The 21,332-nt window shown below is 36.1% G+C and overlaps 1 protein-coding gene across 2 annotated transcripts in view; it reads left to right on the top strand.

Moving 5' to 3' along the window:
- Positions 1-21,332, top strand: part of LOC150075393 (uncharacterized) — a 180,917-nt gene that overhangs the window by 73,074 nt on the left and 86,511 nt on the right. For both annotated transcript variants that reach the window (XM_090388248.1, XM_090388246.1), the window contains exons 6-7: positions 3,168-3,276; positions 15,325-15,489. In XM_090388248.1, coding sequence (XP_090244374.1) covers positions 3,168-3,276; positions 15,325-15,489 — 274 coding nt within the window. The remainder of the gene's footprint in view (positions 1-3,167; positions 3,277-15,324; positions 15,490-21,332) is intronic.

Below are 21,332 nucleotides of genomic sequence, written 5' to 3'. Positions count from 1 at the left end.
GAAATGTGGCTATAGATGAGTTTCTGCTGAAGAGCTTGATCTCAACCAATTTTTCAGATTTGCTGATGACCTGGTTCTCCTGGTGGGAGTGAACTCTTGCTGGCAACTGGAAACAAAAGCAAATGTAGTCTTAAACCAATTATTACAGTGGGCCACAATACATAAGATAAAAATATCATCTAGTAAAACAAAAGCTATACTAATGAAAGGGGAGCTGAGTGATAGTAGACCTCCAAATATCGAAATGGAAAACAAAGCGATTTCTCTTGCAAAGCAATGGAAGTACCTTGGTATCATTGTGGATTCAAAGCTAACACTTGTACAATACATATTATACATTAAAAGTAAAGTACAGCAGCTTGTTGGTATGATAAGGAGAGTCACCAGCTCAGACTGTGGGGGGCTGTGGGGAAAGGCCTTGACATCACTTTATAAAAGTATATTCCTGCCTGTGGTGACCTAAGGGGCAGGTGTATGGTTCAGGAGGAAAGAGTCCTTGTAAAGCAGGAGTCGGCAACCTTTTTTGAGTGAAGAGCCATTTTTGATCTAATTAAAAAAAAATGAGAATCCGAAGAGCTGCACCTCAGCTCAAGCTGTGGGGGGGGGGTTAAGAAATGGAATAGAATGGGAAGGTGTTTTATTAAAAATATATATATTTTGAAATATTATTTATTAATACTGAAAAAACATAACAGACATCCAATTAGGTACGAATTAATGTGACTTTTGCTGCTGAACTTCTTGAGCAAGTCTCTCAACATCAGGCAAGTATGCCATAATTTTCATATTTAAACATGCCGAGAGACTCACATTGTTCAGATCGTTTCTTGATTCTTTTTTGATATAGTTCATGTTTGAAAATATTTCCGGTAAGCTACTCCACACATCGAACACAATTTGGTCTTGCTTTTTCAACTCATCTATCGCCGTCCATTTGTGTAGAATTGCAAGGGCAGCCTTTTGCCTTTCCAAACCCCAATTTCACATTAGCTATGCGTTATTCGATGCTTATCAAGGGAAAACTATTCCAATTGAAATCTATCATTTATTTTTTGCTAAAATAAAAAACCAATTTTTTATTGCATTTCGATAGCACTTCGATAGCACGCCTCTTTGTACTAAGTAACTCTCCTTTTGGTGACAAAAAGGTTGCTAAATAGTTAGTTAATAATTCTATAAAGGTCATTTATAAATTTTGCGACCAGAAGTATTTTTAACATTTTTCAAAGCTGGAATTGTCCCGGCAAGGAGATACTCAGAGAGCCAGTGAGGCGGTGGTGGTGGAGAGGCACCTGTGCAGAGTCTTGCACGGCCCTCACCTGCCAGTAACTTTTCCCCCGAGACTTTAATCGCTTCTCCCACCCTTGGCATTCATAACAACTGGAAAGACTCAAATAGCAATGTTTTCGTTATTTCCTAAGTTTTAGGCCAAGTCGAAACTTTTTTTTTACTAGAAACTTTTTTCAGTTACCATAAAGCTCTCTATTTCAGATACTACACTAACGACCATTTGTGTCATCCTGAGTGCCTGGCACTCAGTAGTTGACCGATATATTTACTTATTTTATTCATATTTTACTTATTTTTCTATATATACTTGAATAATTAATTTATACTTAATAAACTGTGTTAATATACTACATTTGTTATTCTTATTCCAAAAACATTACTACGAAAGTAACAATATCAGGAAGAAAAAAATTTTTAGAGTACTTTTCATATCCTTTTAATTTTCAATTTTTCCTGATAGCAAAGAATGAGTACCAGCACCTATTTTTTTTTACAAAAAAAGCACTGGGTAGAAGTAACCCCAGAGGAACATACCAGGGCTGTGCCTTGCTATGATACAGAGAGGTGGCTGCATCAGGCGGCAATGTAAGGGGGCGGCATAAGCAGCGAAATCAAAATAGGGGCGGCATTTCGAAGACTTGCATCATACTGAGAAAATCTACCGCACGGCCCTGGAACATACCGTGTGGTACTACACTTAAGGGTGGTAGAAAATGAAAAAGATCTGGGAGTGATTGTGCAGTCAGATATGAAGTTTTCTGAGCAATGCAGACAGGCTGCCAGAACAGGTCATGAGGTTTTGTCAATTACAGGAAAAGGAGGTGATTATCCCTTTGTATAAGGCAGTGGTCAGGTCATGCCTTGAGTACTGCACACAGGTCTGGAGGCCTCATTTTAGGAAGGATGTAGATTTGCTTGAGTGTGTACAGAGAAGGGTAACCAGATTGGTGAGGGGAACGGAGTGCTCTTACCAAAGAAGGCCTTACCAAGGAAGGCTTGAGTTCTTCAAATTGCAGTGGCTGGAGATTAGGCACCTGCGAGGTGATCTGATTGAGGTGTAATGCCTTGAATGGGTTGAGCACACTGAATTCTGATGGGATTCTTCCGCTTGCTCAGATTACGAACCTGAGGGAGCATAAATTCAAATTGAGGAAAGCCAGTTGTAGAATAGATGTGTGGAAATTTGCCTTTAGCAAGTGGGTGGTTAATTGCTGGAACAAACTTCCATCTGTCGTGGAAGTTGACAGCTTAAATAAATTCAAGGAGGACCTGGACAAACTTTTAGTGGGAATGGTTGTGAAATTGTTTTTTTTTTTTTTTTTTGCTAATGCTGAATAAGCTCATAAGCTTGCTTTCTTCCATCACTATTATTATTACTACTACTACTACTATAGCACAAAAAGTAAATTGTTTTTATTGCTATTTTAAAGATAATTAGACATACACTATTTTATCTATTTGTTGTTCTGGATAGAATCAACATCCTTTCATAACCTACAAAGGTAAATGTATAAATCAGGGTGCCAACCGGGCTAGCCGAGTGGGTAAAGTACCTGCCCGGCAACCCAAAGGTTGCGGGTTCGATTCCCGCCTCGGGCTTGGATCAAAGTACTGCAAAAACCTTGGGAGGTGCAATATGGCCACAGAAGCCGATGCGCCAACAACTACCAAATCAAATCAAAATCTAAATCAGGCTACAAAAGAGGGAGGGACTACCTCACGAATAAAAGTTCTTAAAACCATAATATATTTAAAAATCAGCAGAATTATTGAGACAATAAGTTCCTCTTGATTAAATCTAAATTACAAATTTACTATTTGAAATAAAAGTAAGAAAGAGTAAAAGACCCATCATTTTTCATTTTTTTATTTTAAAGGAGTAGTTTACCTGAAAGCAAAATCTTAGTGAATAAAATTTTACCAGCTGAATCCTCTGTGTCAAATGACATTTCCCAAGTGGTACCACTTCAGACAGATGCAAGTGTGGTAAGCTCTTTTGTTTCATGTAAACTTTCATGTATTTTAAATGGCTGCATCTGTTAAATATATTTTCATATTCTTTATAAATAAAAGTAGGAATATAAGTTAATAAAAATTATCCTCACCATTGTTTATCTGATGATTAATTCCCCTTTTCTTTTTTTTTAATATTTTATTTATTTATATTTTTTTCACTTTTTATTTTTATTTATTTATTTTATTTATTTATATTTTTTTCACTTTTTATTTTTATTTATTTACTTATTTATTTTTGCTGGTCCCGTGGGACGGGATTTTATTATTTACTTACATTTTAAAAATTTTTTATATACATATATACAGGTATACCTCGCATAATGCGGTTAATTTGTGCGAAAAAAAATACCGCACTGATCAAGGTATTATTAGTATGTATTTTAATGTAATGCATTCCGACAATTTGATTATATGGGTCGAGTTGCAAAAATATATAGTTTTTTTTATATATTTTAAAAAATAATCTTTAATAAGTTTACCATAAATTTATGCACACAAAGTTTTTGCAAAAAAAGAAATTAAAATGATAAAAATGAAAAATACTAGTAAGTACAGCAGAAATGATTTTTATTGCAGTATGTACATACCAAAAGAATATAAGTGAAGTATAACTGCATTTTTATTTTGAAAAATAACTGATCAGCTTAGTTTGTGCAGTGTTTTTTTCTTCTTTTTATCTGCATACATCTCTTTATAACATTGAATGTCATTTTGCAACGCCTGTACCTTCACACCTCGTTTGATGTTTGGATCTAGAACTCTGAGTGCCATTACATTTCTTCTTTCCACTCATATTTGCATATAAAGGTGTAATGTTTTAAAAAATAATCTTTAATAAAAATACACAGCAAAAAATATTTGTACAGCTTACGCACACTGAACGACTTCACCCCTCGGAATCTAGAGTGTTTACTAATGTATGAATGCTAGCAGAGTCAGTATTTATGGGAGTTGCGACAACACTCAGCATGGCCTTGAATCCATAACGTATTGGCCTACGTGCTGGCATTATAATACATACATACATAGCAAATGTATTGGTACATAACGCAATGCCTGGCAACCCAAAGGTCACGGGTTCGAATCCCGCCTCTGGCTTGGATCAAAGTACTGCAAAAACCTTGGGAGGTGCATTATGGCCACAGAAGCCAATGCACCGACAACTACCAAAAAAAAAAAAGTAGCGCAGTTAATTTTTTTTCAATTTGTAAACCACGCTGTTTGAAACCGAGCTATGCGAGGTATTCCTGTATATTATACATTCCCCCCCCCCCTTTTTCCCCTCTGATATTAGGGCAGTAAGAGCTGGTAAACCAGAGGGTTCGGTGGGCCGCGATACATGTATAGTTGTGGCCTACCTCCCCGTGGTGTAGACGGACACTGGACAGGCTTTCCAGGTGATCACCTGCCTGGTGACAAAGCGGCCAGAAACAATTAACAACACAACAACAACACATACACTGCACAAACATAATATTACACACATTTTTGGCCTTTTACAGTGCTTCAAAGTGTACAAAAAACATCACAGTGTACAAAGGCGGAGTTGAACTGACGTTCAGGTGCTGTCCTACATAAGATACTATACATGCCTACATATATGATGATTAATTCCTGGGCTTCCAAAAACCTGCTAATAAAGATAAGTGGTTTTATGTCTGCAAAGCCAATTATATCTTCATTGAAAAAAACCAATTTGAAATTAAAAACTGTGGATTTTTCAACTGTCAAGAAAAAAACTAGCAACTGCAGAAGAACCTGCATGACTTTAGTATAAGAGTACTTCATTCAGAACAATAGAAATTTTTAAAAAATTCCATTCAAAATACTTGGAATTGTGAGCAGCTTATTCTTGACTGCTGGAAGGCTAAGCAAGCTCACAGTTTTGTTTATATTGAAATTATGTTAATTTAAATTGAAATTATCTTAAAATTAACTTATTTTTAAAAGGATTGCAATAGCCTAACCTTGGTTAGCATTCAGGTTCAGAATATCATGTTTTAATCTGCACAGTACTGCAAATACATGAACTGAAAATTTATAACCAATTTCTCCCGTAAAATTCTTGTATTAATTCTTCTGTCTGTATGGTTGTCCTGCAGTATTAAATTTAATTTAATTTAATTTTCTTGAAAGAATAGTGTTTATTGATTAGCTGCTTCAAGTACACCATTTGAATTACTCAGTATTTCATGTTATTAATAATGACTGTATTATTCTGTGTGAAGAGTTACACATTACTTCAGTAATGTGTATTTCTGCACATTTTATATTTAGCATTAGCATTAACAAGGGCACATGATGCAAGAAAGCAAGCCAAAAAGGAAAAAAAAAAAAAAAAAAAAAAAAAGCACCCTTCTCATTTTACCCATCCACTCACTCCAAATGTTTGTCTAGTTCTGCCTTGAATCTGTTTATGCTATCAACTTCTACAATGACAGATGGAAGTTTATTCCAACAATCAACCACCCGAAGGCAAACTTCCACACATCTATCCTACAACTGTCTTTCCTTCATTTGAATTTATGTCCTTTCAGGTGATTATTCTGAGCAAGAGAAAGAATCTCATCAGCATTGAGTATGCTCAAACCATTCAAGGCTTTATACACCTCAGTCAGATCACCTTGCAGGTGCCTAGTCTCCAGACACTGTAATTTGCAAAACTTAAGCCTTTCTTCATAAGAGCAACCCTTTGTTCCATTCACTAATCTTGTTGCCCTTCTCTGTACTCATTCCAACAGCTCTACATCCTTCTTAAAATGAGGTCTCCAGACCTGTATACAGTACTCAACGTGTGGCCTGACCATTGCCTTATACAAGGGGGTTATCACCTCCTTATCCCTGCTAGAAAAATTCCTGTATATCATTGACAAGACACTATGAGCTACTCTTGCAGACCGTCTCCACTGCTCAGAAAACTACATATCTGCTCGCACAATTACTCCCAGGTCCTTTTCATTCTCTACCACTGTCAGTGTGGTGCCACAGAGTTGATACGTTACTCTGGGGTTGCTGTTTCCCATATGTAGTACTTTACATTTGTCAATGTTAAACTTCATTTGCCACCTCTCAGCCCATCTGCTCAACCTTTCCAGATCCTGTTGCAGTAGCATAGTGTCAGTAATGTCTTTGACAACCCTGCCAACCTTCGTATCGTCTGCAAACTTGGACATTAAGCTTGATATAACATCATCAATATCATTTATAAATACAGAAAACAATAATGGACCCAATATTGAACCCCGAGGGACTCCACTAATAACATTAGTCCACGATGAGCAGTGTCCATTGATTACCACTCTCTGTCTTCTCCCCCTCAACCATCCCTTTATCCATAGCAGCAATTTGCTTCCAATGCCACACTGCTCCAATTTTTGCAGCTGTCTTCCATGTGCAACAGTATCAAAAGCCTTTCTAAGATCCAAGTATATAAAATCAGAGTTATTCCCTGCATCCAGTTCTTTTGTAACTGCATTATAGTATACAATCAAATTGGTCAGGCAAGACTTCCCCTTAACAAAACCATGCTGTGTCTGAGCTATAACTGAAATCTTGTCTAGATGATCCTGCAGTGCCTCCATTAATTTTCCAGGAACAGAAGTTAAACTAACAGATCTATAATTATTTGTGTCAGCCTTTGATCCTCCTTTGTGAATTGGGGTCACATTTGCACATCTCCAGTCCATGGGTACTTCCCCTGAGTCCAAGGAAGCTCTCATAATTATGGCTAAGGGTTTGCTTACTTTCTTTGCTGCCTCCTTTAATATAACTGGATAGATCCCATCCACCCTAGGTGCCTTTCTTGTATTTATCTTCAACAATTTCTCCTCCACTTTACTCTCAGTTATTACAAGATTCTCTAGCTTACTGCCTGAGTTGAATACACCTCTGGCATTCCCCTCACTGAATAACTCCTCATGTGTGAATGTCGATGCAAAATATTCATTTAGTTTGTTAGCTACCTGAGCAGGATCATCAACAGTTGACCTATCGATATCAAGTGGACCAATCTGATTCATCCCTTTCCTTCTAGAGTTTACATAAGTAAAGAACTCTTTGCTGTTTTTCTTTGCATCCCTTGCCAAAGATTTCTCGTAATCTGCCTTCGTCTGCCTAACCTCCTTTGTAACTTGGTTACAGATCAACTTGTATCATCATAGGCTTCTGTGTCACGTGTTAATTTGTATGTTCCCATGCATTTTTCTTCTTTGCCATAGGTCTCATTAGTTCATCTGACATCCACTTAGGCCTAAACCTTGAACAATATTTTTTAGTTGGTATGTAAAGCCTAGTAGCTTCCAAGATAAGTTCTTTGAATGCTTCCCATTTTGAATTTGCTGTTGGTAACATCATTAGTTGGTCCCACTGTATAGAATTTAAATACTGTCTCAGTCGATCGTAGTCGCCTTTACGAAAGCAATAACCCTTCCCTTTACCCCTAATGGTAGTTACCTCTTTGAGTAAATCCCACTTCAGCACACTGTGATCACTGCCACCTAGTGGTTCATTTACCTGCAGATTCTCTAGCCCACTCTATTTCCCGTGTACAGTTTCTTATTATACTCATCAGAGTCATTAGGCCTTTAGCACACTCCTACTCTCGATTTTGATCTCCCAATGCTTATGTCACACCAAACTGACTCGACACTGCACTGTCCAGCAATGTTGACTGGCTTCACTTCCTTGGATTTTATGTATTTCTTAACTAATAGCATAACCCCTCCTCCCTTCCTATCCTGTCTATCCTTTCTGTAGATATTGTACTCCCCAAATTTCAGTTCTACCTTCCTTATATCTGTGTGACACCACGTCTCTGAAATCCCCACAATATCTGCCTTTGATGTTTTGAGCAATACCTCAAATTCATCAAATTTATTTACTAAACTCCTAGCATTGGTGTACACGCAAGTATACATGCACCTGTTCTTTTTCTTAGCTACCCTAACACAACCCATGTGTTTACTTGTACCCCAATGATTCCCAGCAGTCTCTGAAATATCCTGCATCTTATTTTCCAGGCTGCAGCTCATTCCAATAGAAGCAGTGCAAGAATCACTTTCACCTCTGCCAGTGGCTACTGTTAATCTATTAGTCCTTGTATCCCCCCAATCTAGCAGTTTTCCAACCCACCTAACACTGCCTCAATAGCATCAGCAAACATTCTTGCACCCTTTCTATTTAAGTGTATCCCATCCCTGTAGAAGCAGTCTCTCCTGTTAACAAGTACAGACCAGGGTGAAAAAAAATTCTACCCCTTGAGCCTTGCACAATCTTTCCAGGGCCAAATTGATCGACAGGGCTCTCATCATATACTCCCTCCTATCGTGTGTGTGTGCAGAATTGCAGACACTTTCAAATTCAACCCTATTTCACGGCTTTTTTTCAACAGTGACCTGTACTTGTTAAGTAATTCCGCCGGTCTCCTACTCTTAATATCATTAGTGCCAACGTGTACAACTATATCACCTTTTGTGCCCTTAAAAGATGATATCCGCTCTACAACGTCATCAACCTTTGCCCCTGGCAGACATACCCTGGTCCTGTTCCACCTATCCTTTTTACAAAGCATGTTTCCCGTTTCCCTGACAGTAGAGTCACCAACAACTACTAGTTCCTTTGGGACCAGCGCATTCTGCCTTGGGGGCTGTTGCTGTGTTGCGTGATGAATACCTCAAATTCAAATTCTTGTCTATCCTTACTGTACACGTTGTACTCCCTAAAACATAAAAAAGGGTGCCTTTTTTATGTTTATCTTCAACAATTTCTCCTCCACTTTCCTCTTAGTTATTACAAGATTATCTAGCTTACTGCCAGAGTTTAATAAACCTTTGGCATTCCTCTTCCTGAATAACTCGTCATGTGTGAATGTAGATGGAAAATATTCATTTAGTTTGTTAGCTACCTGAGCAGGATTATCAACAGTTGAACCATCGATATCAAGTGAACCAATCTGATTATCCCCTTCCTTCTAGAGTTTACATAAGTAAAGAAATCTTTGCTGTTTTTCTTTGCATCCTTTGCCAAAGATTTCTCGTAATCTGCCTTTGCCTGCCTAACCTCCTTTGTGCCCTGGTTACAGACCAGCTTATATTTATCATAGGTTTCTGTGTCACCTGTTAATTTATATCTATCCCATGCATTTTTCTTCTCTGCATGTCTAATTAGTTTGTCTGACATCCATTTAGGCCTAAATCTTGAACAGTATTTATTAGTTGTTATGAAAAGCCTAGTAGCCTCCAAAATTAAATCCCCGAAGGCTTCCCATTTAGAATTCAACGTTGTTAGCATCATCAGTTGATCCCACTGTACAGAATTTAAAAACTGTCTGAGACTACTGTAGTCACTGTTATGAAAGCAAAAACTCTTCCCTTTACCCGTGATGGTAGTTACCTCTTTGAGTAAATTCCACTTCAGCACACTATGATCACTGCCACCTAGTGGTTCCTTTATCTGGAGATTCTTAATGCATGAGGAATCACTACTGATAATCAGATCAAGAGTATTACTCCCTCAAGTTGCCTCCCGAACATGCTGCTGTAGAAAACAATCACCCAATAAATCCACAAAAGCCTTTCTAGTGTGTGAGTGACCAACCCACAAATTCCAGGCAATCTCTGGGAAATTAAAATCCCTCATTATAAGACACTCTGATTTATTGGCCCACTCTATTTCTCTGCACAATTGCTCATATGCTCACAGATTCATTAGGCCTGTAACACACACCTATTCTCATTTTTCCTTTCCCAGTGCTTATGTCACACCAAAGAGACTCAACATTGCATTGTCCACCAACATTAATTGGATGCACTTCCTTAGATTTTGTGTTTTTTAACTGACAGCATAACCCCTCCTCCCTTCCTGGCCTGTCTATCATTTCTGTACATATTGTACTCTCCAAATTCCAATTCTGCACTGCTTATGCCTGTTTGACACCACAATTCTGATATCCCAGTAATATCTGCCTTTGATGTCTTGAATAGCACTTCAAGCTCATCAAATTTATTAACTATACTCCTAGCATTGGTGTACATGCAAGTATACATGCACCTGTTTCTACTCTTATTTACCCTAACACAGCCCATGTATTTACTTGTTCGAGTATGACTCCCAGCACACCTGGAAATCCCCATTGCCTTGCTTTCCAGGCTGCTGCTCAATTGCATTTCAATTAGAAGCAGTGCAAGAATCACTTTCACCTCTGCCAGTGGCTACTGTTAATCTATTATTCCGTGTATCCCCCTAAGGTAGCAGTTTTCCAACCCACCTAACTCTGCCTCGATAGCATCAGCAAATATTCTTGCACACTTTCTATTTAAGTGTATCCCATCCCTGTAGAAGCCGTCTCTCCTGTTAACAAGCACAGACCAGGCTGAGAAAAATTCTACCCCTTGAGCCTTGCACAGTCTCTCCAGGGCCGAATTGATCAACAGAGCTCTCATCATATACTCCCTCCTATCATGTCTGGGAAGAATTGCAGACACTTTCAAATTCAACCCTAACTGACGGTTTTTTTTTTCAACATTGACCTGTACTTGTTAAGTAATTTTTTAAGGGCACAAAAGGTGACCTTAAAAAATTATATCTGCTCTACATCATCAACCTTTGCCCCTGGCAGACATATTCTGGTCCTGTTCCAGCTATCAAATTTATTTGTAGAATTAGTGCAATTTCTTGATTACATGCAACCCAATAAGCAACTGTTACAAAATAAAAAAATATATGCAGTATATTCCAGAATATAAGTAACCTTTGAAGAGAAGAAAAATTGTCTTAGAATTAGAAATATATGAATTAATAACAATATGTTTATAATTTATTAGATATACATTTTTATACAAATATACATTATTACTCATTTTTTAAAACCCAAGAATTCATTTTTCTTCTTCATCAGATGAAAAAAGTTGACAAAATTCATTGGGAGTTATGTTACCAGGTTTACTTTTCAAGTTCTTGAAGAGTAAACTTTCAATATTGTCAGTTTCTTGTTGCAAACATTTTCATATCGAGATGTAGTCTACAGAGAACCTAATTTATAGTGCAGTACCAAACAGGCAGTAAGACTTTTGCCTGCATAATTAAAGTCATGTACTAGTATCAATTAGAGTGATATCATGTTGTCACCTATGTTTATAGACTTTTTGGTGTTGTAACCTTCGACATAAAGGTGTATTGCATATACTTGCCACTTTTATTACAGTTTACTATGGATTGTAATAAAATATCACAATGTAAACTTTTAAAAGAGTAAAAATAATTAAATTAAAAGTAGATAGACAGTGTATTCTAATACACGTGCCCATATATAAGATACAAAAGATGACTGTGAAAAAAAAAAGCCATTTATACCACAGATGTGTGATTAAATATATATAACAATCATTATAGCATTCGTTCTTAAAATCAGCAACAAAACAAGTAAAAGCTTGATCATTTAATGTAATTCTACTAAAACAATATAGTATATTGTTATTTAAAATATGTACTACAGTATTAAACAAGAAAATTATGATTGTAAATTTTTGCATTGATTGTTGAGTGGAGTAAAGTTACAATTAAATTGAAAATTTCTTTACATAGTCTATATACCTATCAAAACCTAACAAGAGAATTGTGCGCAATAGCAGTTATTTCACTTTTGCAGTTAGGCTGTGCTTGAAAAAATAAACGTACAAGTTCTAATCCCTGATGAGCATCTTTCACTGAAACTTCTTGTTCAACCACAGTAGGTTCCTCATCTTCATTTCTACAAATTTCAGAAGATTGCATTACATCTGCAATGAGTTCCTCTTCATTCATGCATATCCCAAAACGTTCAATGTCTGCATCCACTTCTGCGTAATCTTTGAAGCTTCCATTTTCCTGTAAATTTAGGTGATGATGCTCATGCTCAAATATTTCTTCCCTATTACCAGACTATTCTTTGCAATTAATAGAGGAAGAAATATATGAAACTTCACACATTAGCTTGTTCAAGGTGGTAAATCCATCATGTTTGAAGCAGTTGGCAGTCACTTTTTCATTAACTTTATCCAATGCTGAAACAAATAAATACATTATCTGCAGGACGTTGATTCCACATTGAATTTTGCTTTCATGACATAGTGCAATTTTGTTTAATAGCATTATTCGGTAGTTTTCTTAAAACACTGAATTACACCTTGATCAATTGGCTGAAGAATCAACATCATATTTGGTGGCAGGTACTCAACAGTGTTTGCATGTAGGTCATTTACTTGACAATGAGGAGTGCAGTTATCCACAAACAGCAAAATTTTTCTGTTCTTCTCACTCATCCTGCAGTCTAAGTCTCTGATCCATTCTTTGTAGATTTACCATGTCTTCAAACCTTTAAAGCATCGAGGCTTCTGGGCTTTCCCAGTAGTTAAAAGAGGAAGCTTCTCTCTGCCAGAAATGTTTGCTGCTAGGAGAACAATAATCCGTTCTTTGGCCTTTTTTCTGCCACTAAATTCCTTGCCTTTAAATGTAAACATTTTATCTGGTAGCAATCATCATCAGCATTGAAGATGTCATTGTTGTTGCATGTCAGCAAAACATTTTTAAACGATTTTCCTTAAATTCCTTTGTAGCGTCAATGTCCACGGCTGCACTTTTTTGAAAGACAGTCCAGGACGAGTCTTAAATTTCTGCAACCATCCATTTTAACTTTTAAATTCTTCAGTATCCATTCAGTGCACAAATGATTCAACCTTAGTTTTTAAAAGATTACCATCTACAGCAGTGGTCGCCAAAGTGGTCAATATCGACCCCAGGGGTCGATAGAAAAATATAAGACATCATTGTACGGGTAATATTTAACAAACGAAACAAGGCCTATGTGTCTTCTTTGTGAAAAAACTTTTAGTAACGATGTAATGAAACCAGCAAAAATGAAAGATCGTCTTCAAAGATTCCATCCCGATAAGAAAGATAAAAGTCAAAGATCTTGACTTTTTTAAAGAACTGAAAGAGAAATACACACATCGACCAACTATAAAATCATTTATGAAAGCACCTGCCAAAGCTGACAATAAACAAGGATTAACACCCTCCTACAATATTTCTTTTAATATAGCCAAAAAAAAAAAGGAAAACCCCATATACAATTGCAAGGGACATTGTTATGCCCGCAATCAAAGAAGTAATTGAGACCATAATGAAAAAAGATTCTGGCCCTGTTTTAAAATGCTTACCATTGAGTGCGAATACTGTGAAAAGGCGTATTGGTGAAATGACTGAAGATGTAGAAAAAACTGTAGTATCAGAACTCAAAAATAGTAAGTTCTCCATCCAGCTTGATGAATCTACATTCAATAGTTCTTATATTCTTATGGCTTATGTAAGATATTATAGTCAAACCAAACATCAAATTATTGACAAATTTTTATTTGCAAAATATCTTGAAAGTGATGGAACGGGGTTGACAATTTTTCAGCGATTGGAGGAATATTTAAATAAGTATAATATTCCATTTACTAATATAACAGCAGTAGCCACAGATGGCGCACTTGCAATGGTGGGCTGTTATCGAGGTTTCGCTGCCTTTCTAAAAGAAAAAGTTCAAAGTGTACGTACTGTTCACTGTGTGTTGCACCGAAACCATTTGGTGGCAAAAACTCTCAGTGACGAACTGCATGATACTCTAAGAGTGTGTGTTAAATCTGTTAATCAAATTAGAGCTCATCCTCTTAAATCGTGATTGTTTGCCAAACTTTGTGAAAAAAATGAAGTATCAAACCAATTTACAAAGGATGAATAGATGTTGGCTTAATGTACGTGTGCTTGCATGCGTACATTAAGCCAATGCCTATTCATAGTTCTCTAAACTCATCAGACTCTAATTTTTCTTCTTAATTGAACTCTTCTGCCTCATTCTTTGAAATAACTTTCCTCCATGTGTTTTTCCAAGGTTGTTCCTGAAAATTACAATCTACAGGTAAAAAGGTAAACTGCAGCCATTATCAACCCACTGCAGGATGGAAGCCTCCTCAACAATTCGTGTTGAGGGAAATGGGCCATAATTTGCCACGCTGGTCCAGTGCAGTTTCACAGATTGACCGTATTTAGCAGTCAGGGGCTTGAACCCCGGTCTACTCAAGGAGCATGTGCTACTGCACTCCTGCTCCTGACCTCAAATGTCAGTTAGTTTCTTTCAACTTTCCAACCAAATTATACTACTTGGTCAGCTTAATTAAAAATAAATAAATTTTCTGTTTATATTCATTGTGATGACCACATAAGGTCAGAGGAACTCACAAGATAAAGAGAAGACAAGAGCATTACCATATTTAGTAGTTATGCAGGCTGGAACCACATTCACTTAAAGTGCATATACTTTTGTACCCTTGTCCTTGACCACTCAGCTATTGTTATCTAATGACTAATTGTTAGAAATTGCAATCTCTGGATGCTACTGGTTGAGAGTAAGTGAGTGGCGATTGCTTGATTATATCAGTTCTGCTTCTTCAGGTTCCATTTCAATTTGAACGTTGGAGACCAACATTTTCCAGCCAACTCTATCCCAGTTATATTGGCGCCTCCGTAGCCAGGTGGGCAGGAGCAGCAGTGCGTAGCACATGCTTCTTGATTAGACCGGGGTTCGAGCCCATGACCACCAAATACGGAGGATGCGGAAAGGTCAGGGAATGACCACTGCATATCCCCGGAGCAATATGGCCTTAGTTGCTAATGCTCCTAAAAACCAAATAACAAACAACCCAGTTATATTAGTTAACTCTCATAAATGTGAAAATTTATTCTCTAGTCTTAGAAAAAAAAAATTTTTAAATATTTTTAGGTGTAATGCATAAACTGAAATCCCCTCCCTCTCCTTTAAATCATAAAATTTTTCTCAGTTCTGCCCATATTCATCATAAAACAACTATTAACTCACAATCAATTCTGATGTAAAGTATTTTGTATATTTGTTATTCATTAAATAAATAAACTATTTAGTAGTTATTGAAAGTGTTTAAGATTTATTTATCATTTGTTAACTAAAATTATGTTATTTAATAGAGCAAAAAGTACTTATCCCCATCTGTTTTGGGTTTGAGAATTAGCACAGAACTGACATATTTAGATAACCTTCATGATTCCTTGCTGCACCTAAGTGATGTGGATCATCTCCATGCTGTATCAGTAGCTCAACAAAATACTGTTACTCTGGCACAGTTACTTCAGGTATGCTTATGTTATGTTGAATTTTAAATAGTTTTAATACTCTTTTTAACTCATATTGTAATGTCATAAGAAGTTATTAACCAGATTTATCTGCTGCTATTTGCTTCCATGTATGCAATTTACTTTTTTGATACCTTGGCAACACCAAAATCTTACTAATGTATTCCATATTCTATTATTATAACTGTGTAAAATTTTGTTAAAGGAAACCACAAAGTATAATAAAATAACTAAATAAGAATCCCTCCCTGCATGTAAAAATAAATTTAACGAAACAGAAAGTACACCTATGTTACAGATTTGCCCTGTTACAGATTTTCACCACTGACTTCACAAAAAATAAAATAAAATAAAGAGAGAGAGAGAGAGAGAGAGAGAGAGAGAGAGAGAGAGAGAGAGAGAGAGAGAGAGAGAGAGAGAGAGAGAGAGTTAATTTAAACCTGAATAAACATGCCTTTTGACTTGCACTAAGAAGATAATTGGTAGGAGACCATAAAAATTGGATCACCACCTTAAAGTGTATTATTTCGTACATATGAAATTATATCAACTGAAAGCACCTTTTATTAACCTTTAATATTAGCATTCTGTTACATCATGCTGAATGCTCATTTGCTAACTATGTAATTGATGCATGTTTTTGCATAATCCTGTGCCCAAAGGCATGTAACCGCTAGCATACCATCAGGTTTCATTTAGCAGTGATATGGCATACAAGCATTATTCCTAGTTGATTTATTTCCAAAAGGTTGTCTGTAATCAGTCTTTATATCACTGGGAAAAAAAGTCTTTATATAAGAAAGAAACACGAGACTGGAATGTCAAAAGAAAATTTGGAACAAGGTTGAGGCAGATTAGCACTCTAGCACATGACAAATTTTCAAAATATGTAAACTTCCATGATCATTGTGCAAGCTCTGCAGACCATAAATGCTATATGGAAGGAACATACTGGTGTAAAGACAAGCAAAAGAACTGTCCAGTGAAGACATCACAAGTGGTCTGAAAGCATGTTGATCTTGAAAGAAGTCCTTATTAATCAAATCCATGAGTTGAAAAATGCCCAACCTGGGCTGAAAAACATGCTAATTGGCCATTTCAGTGGTAGAAATCTATAATCTTCTCTGAGTCTAAATTTAACCTACATGGATTGGAAGGGAAACCAATATGGTCAATATACCCAGTGAAGCTAATCACCCCTAAATTCATTAAATGAATAGTGAAGTTTCGTTTCAGCCAGATGGTTTGGGAATGCATAGGAAGCAGTGCCCAGAATACGCTTTGCAAATGTTATTGTTAGTAGTGACTACTATAAAAAAAAAATTTAAAGGAGACTGTTCTTGTTATTATCAGAGACCACTCTCAGAGAAAAAAAAATTATTTTCTAGCACTCTCTTACCCCATGCCATATTGCAGACAGTGTAAGCACAATATTTTGTTCAATCATTTTAATAATTAATTTGTGCCAAATACTGTCATGCTTTATTTTTAGGTAAAATTTTTCACAGGGGACTCCCATATCGGATGCTTATTGTTGTCAGGAAATAGCCAAATTTAAATCCCATAGAAAACTGTTGACACATGAACCCTAGAAATGATTACATCAAGCATCTGATACCAGTTAATTTTACAAGTATAGGGTGATTCATAAATGTAGGTTGGTATTTTATGAGAATGTTATGTTTAAAAAGAAACACAAAAAATTCTGGCTGGATTTGGATTTAAAGTACCATTATCAAGTTTATATGATCTATCATTGTTTTCCTGGACTCGATTCCAAAACCTGCTTATATTGCAGAGATTACAAGGCAACATTTAGCTGCCTTGTAATCTCTGCTAGGGTTTGACCCACTGCCATTTATCCTCTTGCCCTCCTCTAAAAGATATTTCCTTGATATTGGCAGATGTGTCTATGTGACATGTTCTCTGTTTACACCCCAAGGTGAAATAAATTTAATTTCAAAAAGTTTTTAATTTTTCTTGGGGCAGAAATGCTGGTCTCACAAGGCATGTAATTTTGGGTGATTCAATGGTGAGAAACAGTGAATATATTATGTAATAATATGGATAGATGGAATAGGACTATTGTATAGGACTTCCAGAGGCTAAGGTTAATAATATCATAGAACTGTTCCTTTTAAGAGAACAAAAAATGATATTTTGTATATGTACAAATGATATTAAACATTGACTATCTGAGGTCATACTTCAAATTTTTGAGGTTGATGTTTAGGAAAAAACTACCAGTTAGGCCTTAATGTGAGAGTGTATGAAATGAATTTTACCAGGTGTGATGGAAGAAGTCTGTGCCCTAAGCTTTGTTGACCAGTTCCAACCTGGTGAGATATATCATGGGGTAAAATTTTTCTCCATGTGGCCTGCACTTTTTTATCAGAATGTCTGTTTTTTAAGATGGGATACACTTGAATAAAAGAAATGCACAAAATATATGCTAATACTGTTGAGACAGAGTTAGACTTTTCAGAAAAAACTTTTAGCTTGGGGCAGAGGGACATTAATGGCAGTTAAAAGCAGAAATAGATTTGATTCTTGCATCACTTCAAACCTGCCTATTAGGAAATCTACCAACTTGTAATTAAGTAGAAGTATTGGTCTTATGGTGGGAGGGACTGCAAGAACTGGAATAATTGGCTTCAAGGCCATGTGACTATAGGAAAGTAATGAGAAATTACTGAATTGTTATGCAGAAGGTGCTAAAATAACCTAATATCCAACTGTAAAATTCTGGAGAAAGCACTACCACAAGCAGCTGTATAAGTTGTGTTAGGGATCACAATGACATAAAAAGTCAAGCTTTCACCTGTTGCATTAATTAACCAGTACCTCAAATTCATCAGATTAATAAATTTGATGAATACGAAATACTGGTTAAGACAATAAACTGGTTTAATTACCATTTGGACATAATAGGAATATCGGAAACATAGTAGTGTCATTCTGATGTATTGAATGCAACATTTGAATATGGTAAATACAATGCATATAGAAAGGATAGACATGACAGAAAAAGAGCTTGGCGCAAAAATGAACAAATATTTCTTTTTGCACCAGGTTTTCTAAGTTTGAGACAAAGAAATTTTCCTTTATCTCTGAGGAGAACAAGCATATCCAGTAGATAACTATATTGAGTCAGTCTGATGTAAAATAAGCATTGAGAAAACAAAAATGAGAATTGGAGTGTATATATAGAATAGATGATGTTACTTTATTCCAGCATAATGTTACATGACAGACAACATACAAACTACTGAGACCAATATGATGACAGAGAACACATTGAATTCTCGAATCTAAGTAAATGTATGAATATGTGTATATTACCATAAAATTACAACAGTCAATAAATTATATTTGAATTTAAAAGCATGCCCTGGAAAAAAGTCCCTAGAAAATAATTAGGTAGAAGGGCTGAATGCAAAGTGTGTTAATTATAGCTTGAAATTCATATAGTAATTAATAACATTTTAACATGCAAAAAAAAAAAAAAGTTACAGCTTGTGTCATTACCCATTTAGAATATAATAATCAAACAAACAATAAGTGAACATTATGTTTGAAATTGACATACTATATTATTAATAGATTACCTTTTATCAGTTATTATATTACATGCATGAGGTTAGTCTTAATGGAATAAGAGCCTTCTAAAAATTAATATAATTGCCTTTAGTGACATAAATAGCAGCAAATAAATCTAAGATAACCCAAATAAAGTGTTAAAGGGTTTATATGTCTTATCCTAAAATTAAATATATTTAGTCAAAAAATGCTCATTTCAGTTCAAAAGCTTTATAAATATTTTTGCATTATATACTGAATGAATAGCTAATGAATTCAGGTTCTGCATTGCATTTCACTAGAAATACCATATTAGGCTATTTATTAGTGCAATTCAGAGTTCATTGCTTACAACATACAAATTAGATAAAAGAAACTACTATATTAAGGAGTTGGTTATGACTTACAATGCTCGTAATTATCATGATAAACAAATAAAATTATGCAAAAATTCAAAATATAGTCAGTACTTAGTATTAGTAATGGCCATATGGTGCAAGGAAACCTAAGGCTTATGCTGCACCAGCCAAAAAAAAAAAAAGTAAAATATTATATAAAGTAAATAATTAATAAATAATAAAAGATAAGGAAATAAACAACCTAGGCATTTCCCTCCTCCTGTAGGTAACTATCCAGCTGATTTCTGAATTTTCCCAAACTGTCAGCCTCAAACGCCCATGTAGGTACTTATTCCAGTAATTTATAACTCACTGGCTAAAATAAAACTTCCTGCAATTCAGCCTAAACTTTCCCCCTCCCATAACTTGAATTTATGGTCCCTAGTTCTAGAATCATTTATAACCACAAAAGTTTCATCCTCATTCATTGTACTTTTGCCGCTCGGAGCCTTAAATACCTCAATCAAGTCTCCTCTAAGGTGCTTAGTTTCCAAGTTCTGCAACCCACATATTTGAAGTCTTTCCCCATATGGACTCCCTTTTGCCAATCTCACCAAGTGAGTTACCTGTCTTCGGACCCTTTAAAGAACTCGATGTCTTTTTTTTAGATGCGGTCTTCATACTTGAACACAATATTCCAAGTGTGGTCTAACAATAGCTTTGTATAATGGGATTATGACATCCTTATCTCTACTATCAAATGTTCACTAAATCATAGAGAGGACACCATGGGCCTTCCCTGCAACTTGTCTACAATGATTGGAGAACTTCATGTCTGACCATATCATAACTCCCAAGTCCCTTTCTTCCACTACAGACTTTAGTTCAACTCCAGCAAGTGTATAAGTTATTTTAGGGGTACTGTTCCCCAGGTGTAAGACCTTGCATTTTGCTGAATTAAAGCATAACTGCCACTTCTCTGACTATCCCTGAAGTTTATCTAGGTCACTCCAAAGAAGCTCCACTTGATCATTAACTACTCTACCAATGTTTACATCATCATCTGCAAATTTAGACATCATGCCCTCTATCCCTTCATCAATGTCATTTAAGAAAATCAAAAACAACAGTGGTCCCAATACTGATCCTTTCGGAACCCTACTTCTTACATTAACCCAATCTGAGGAATAACCATTTATCACAACCTGAAGCCATCCTGCTATCCATCTAAGGATAACAAGATGTGATTCCAACCTGTTCCAGATTATAAAGTAACTGCTCGTGTCGGACTGAGTCAAATGCTTTGCTGAAATCTAAATAAACAATGTCGAAATTATTCCCTAAATCCAGCTGGCATACTGTTAGTGAACCTGTCAAACTAACCAGATTTGTCAAACATGATTTTCCTTTTACAAAACTATGCTGTGAATCTTTCAGAATTCCATTTCTGTCTAAATGATCCTGAATTCCACCCTTGATCATTGCCTCCATGATTTTCTCTACTATTGAAGTTAGACTGACCAGTCAGTAATATCCCACTACATTCTTAGAACCACTATATTTACAGAGCAAGAGGAGGAAAAGGCAACTGTAAATAACTAGTACCAGTTGCTTAACTTAGCACTCACCATCCTTGAACGTATAAAAGTGCTATGGATTATCTGTCTTAAAAAGCTAAACATCTTGAGAGTTCCATCAGGCACAACATGGGGTGACGACCATTACATACTACTACATTTGTACCATGCTTTAATATGGTCACATCTAGACTATGGTTCTGTAGTCTATAGCTTCTCTAGACCAAGTGCTTTTCGTTGACTTAATCCTGTGCATTGCAGTGCTCCTTGCTTTGCACTTGGGCATACTGTACATCACCAGTTCAGAGCCTATACACTGAAGCACATGAAACCTCCTTGCATCTATGCA

This window comes from Mastigoproctus giganteus, chromosome 14, assembly GCF_048544385.1.
Source record: "Mastigoproctus giganteus isolate SK-2022 chromosome 14, ASM4854438v1, whole genome shotgun sequence".
Taxonomy (NCBI): Eukaryota; Metazoa; Arthropoda; class Arachnida; order Uropygi; family Thelyphonidae; genus Mastigoproctus; species Mastigoproctus giganteus.
This window is presented reverse-complemented; position numbering and strand designations above follow the sequence as displayed.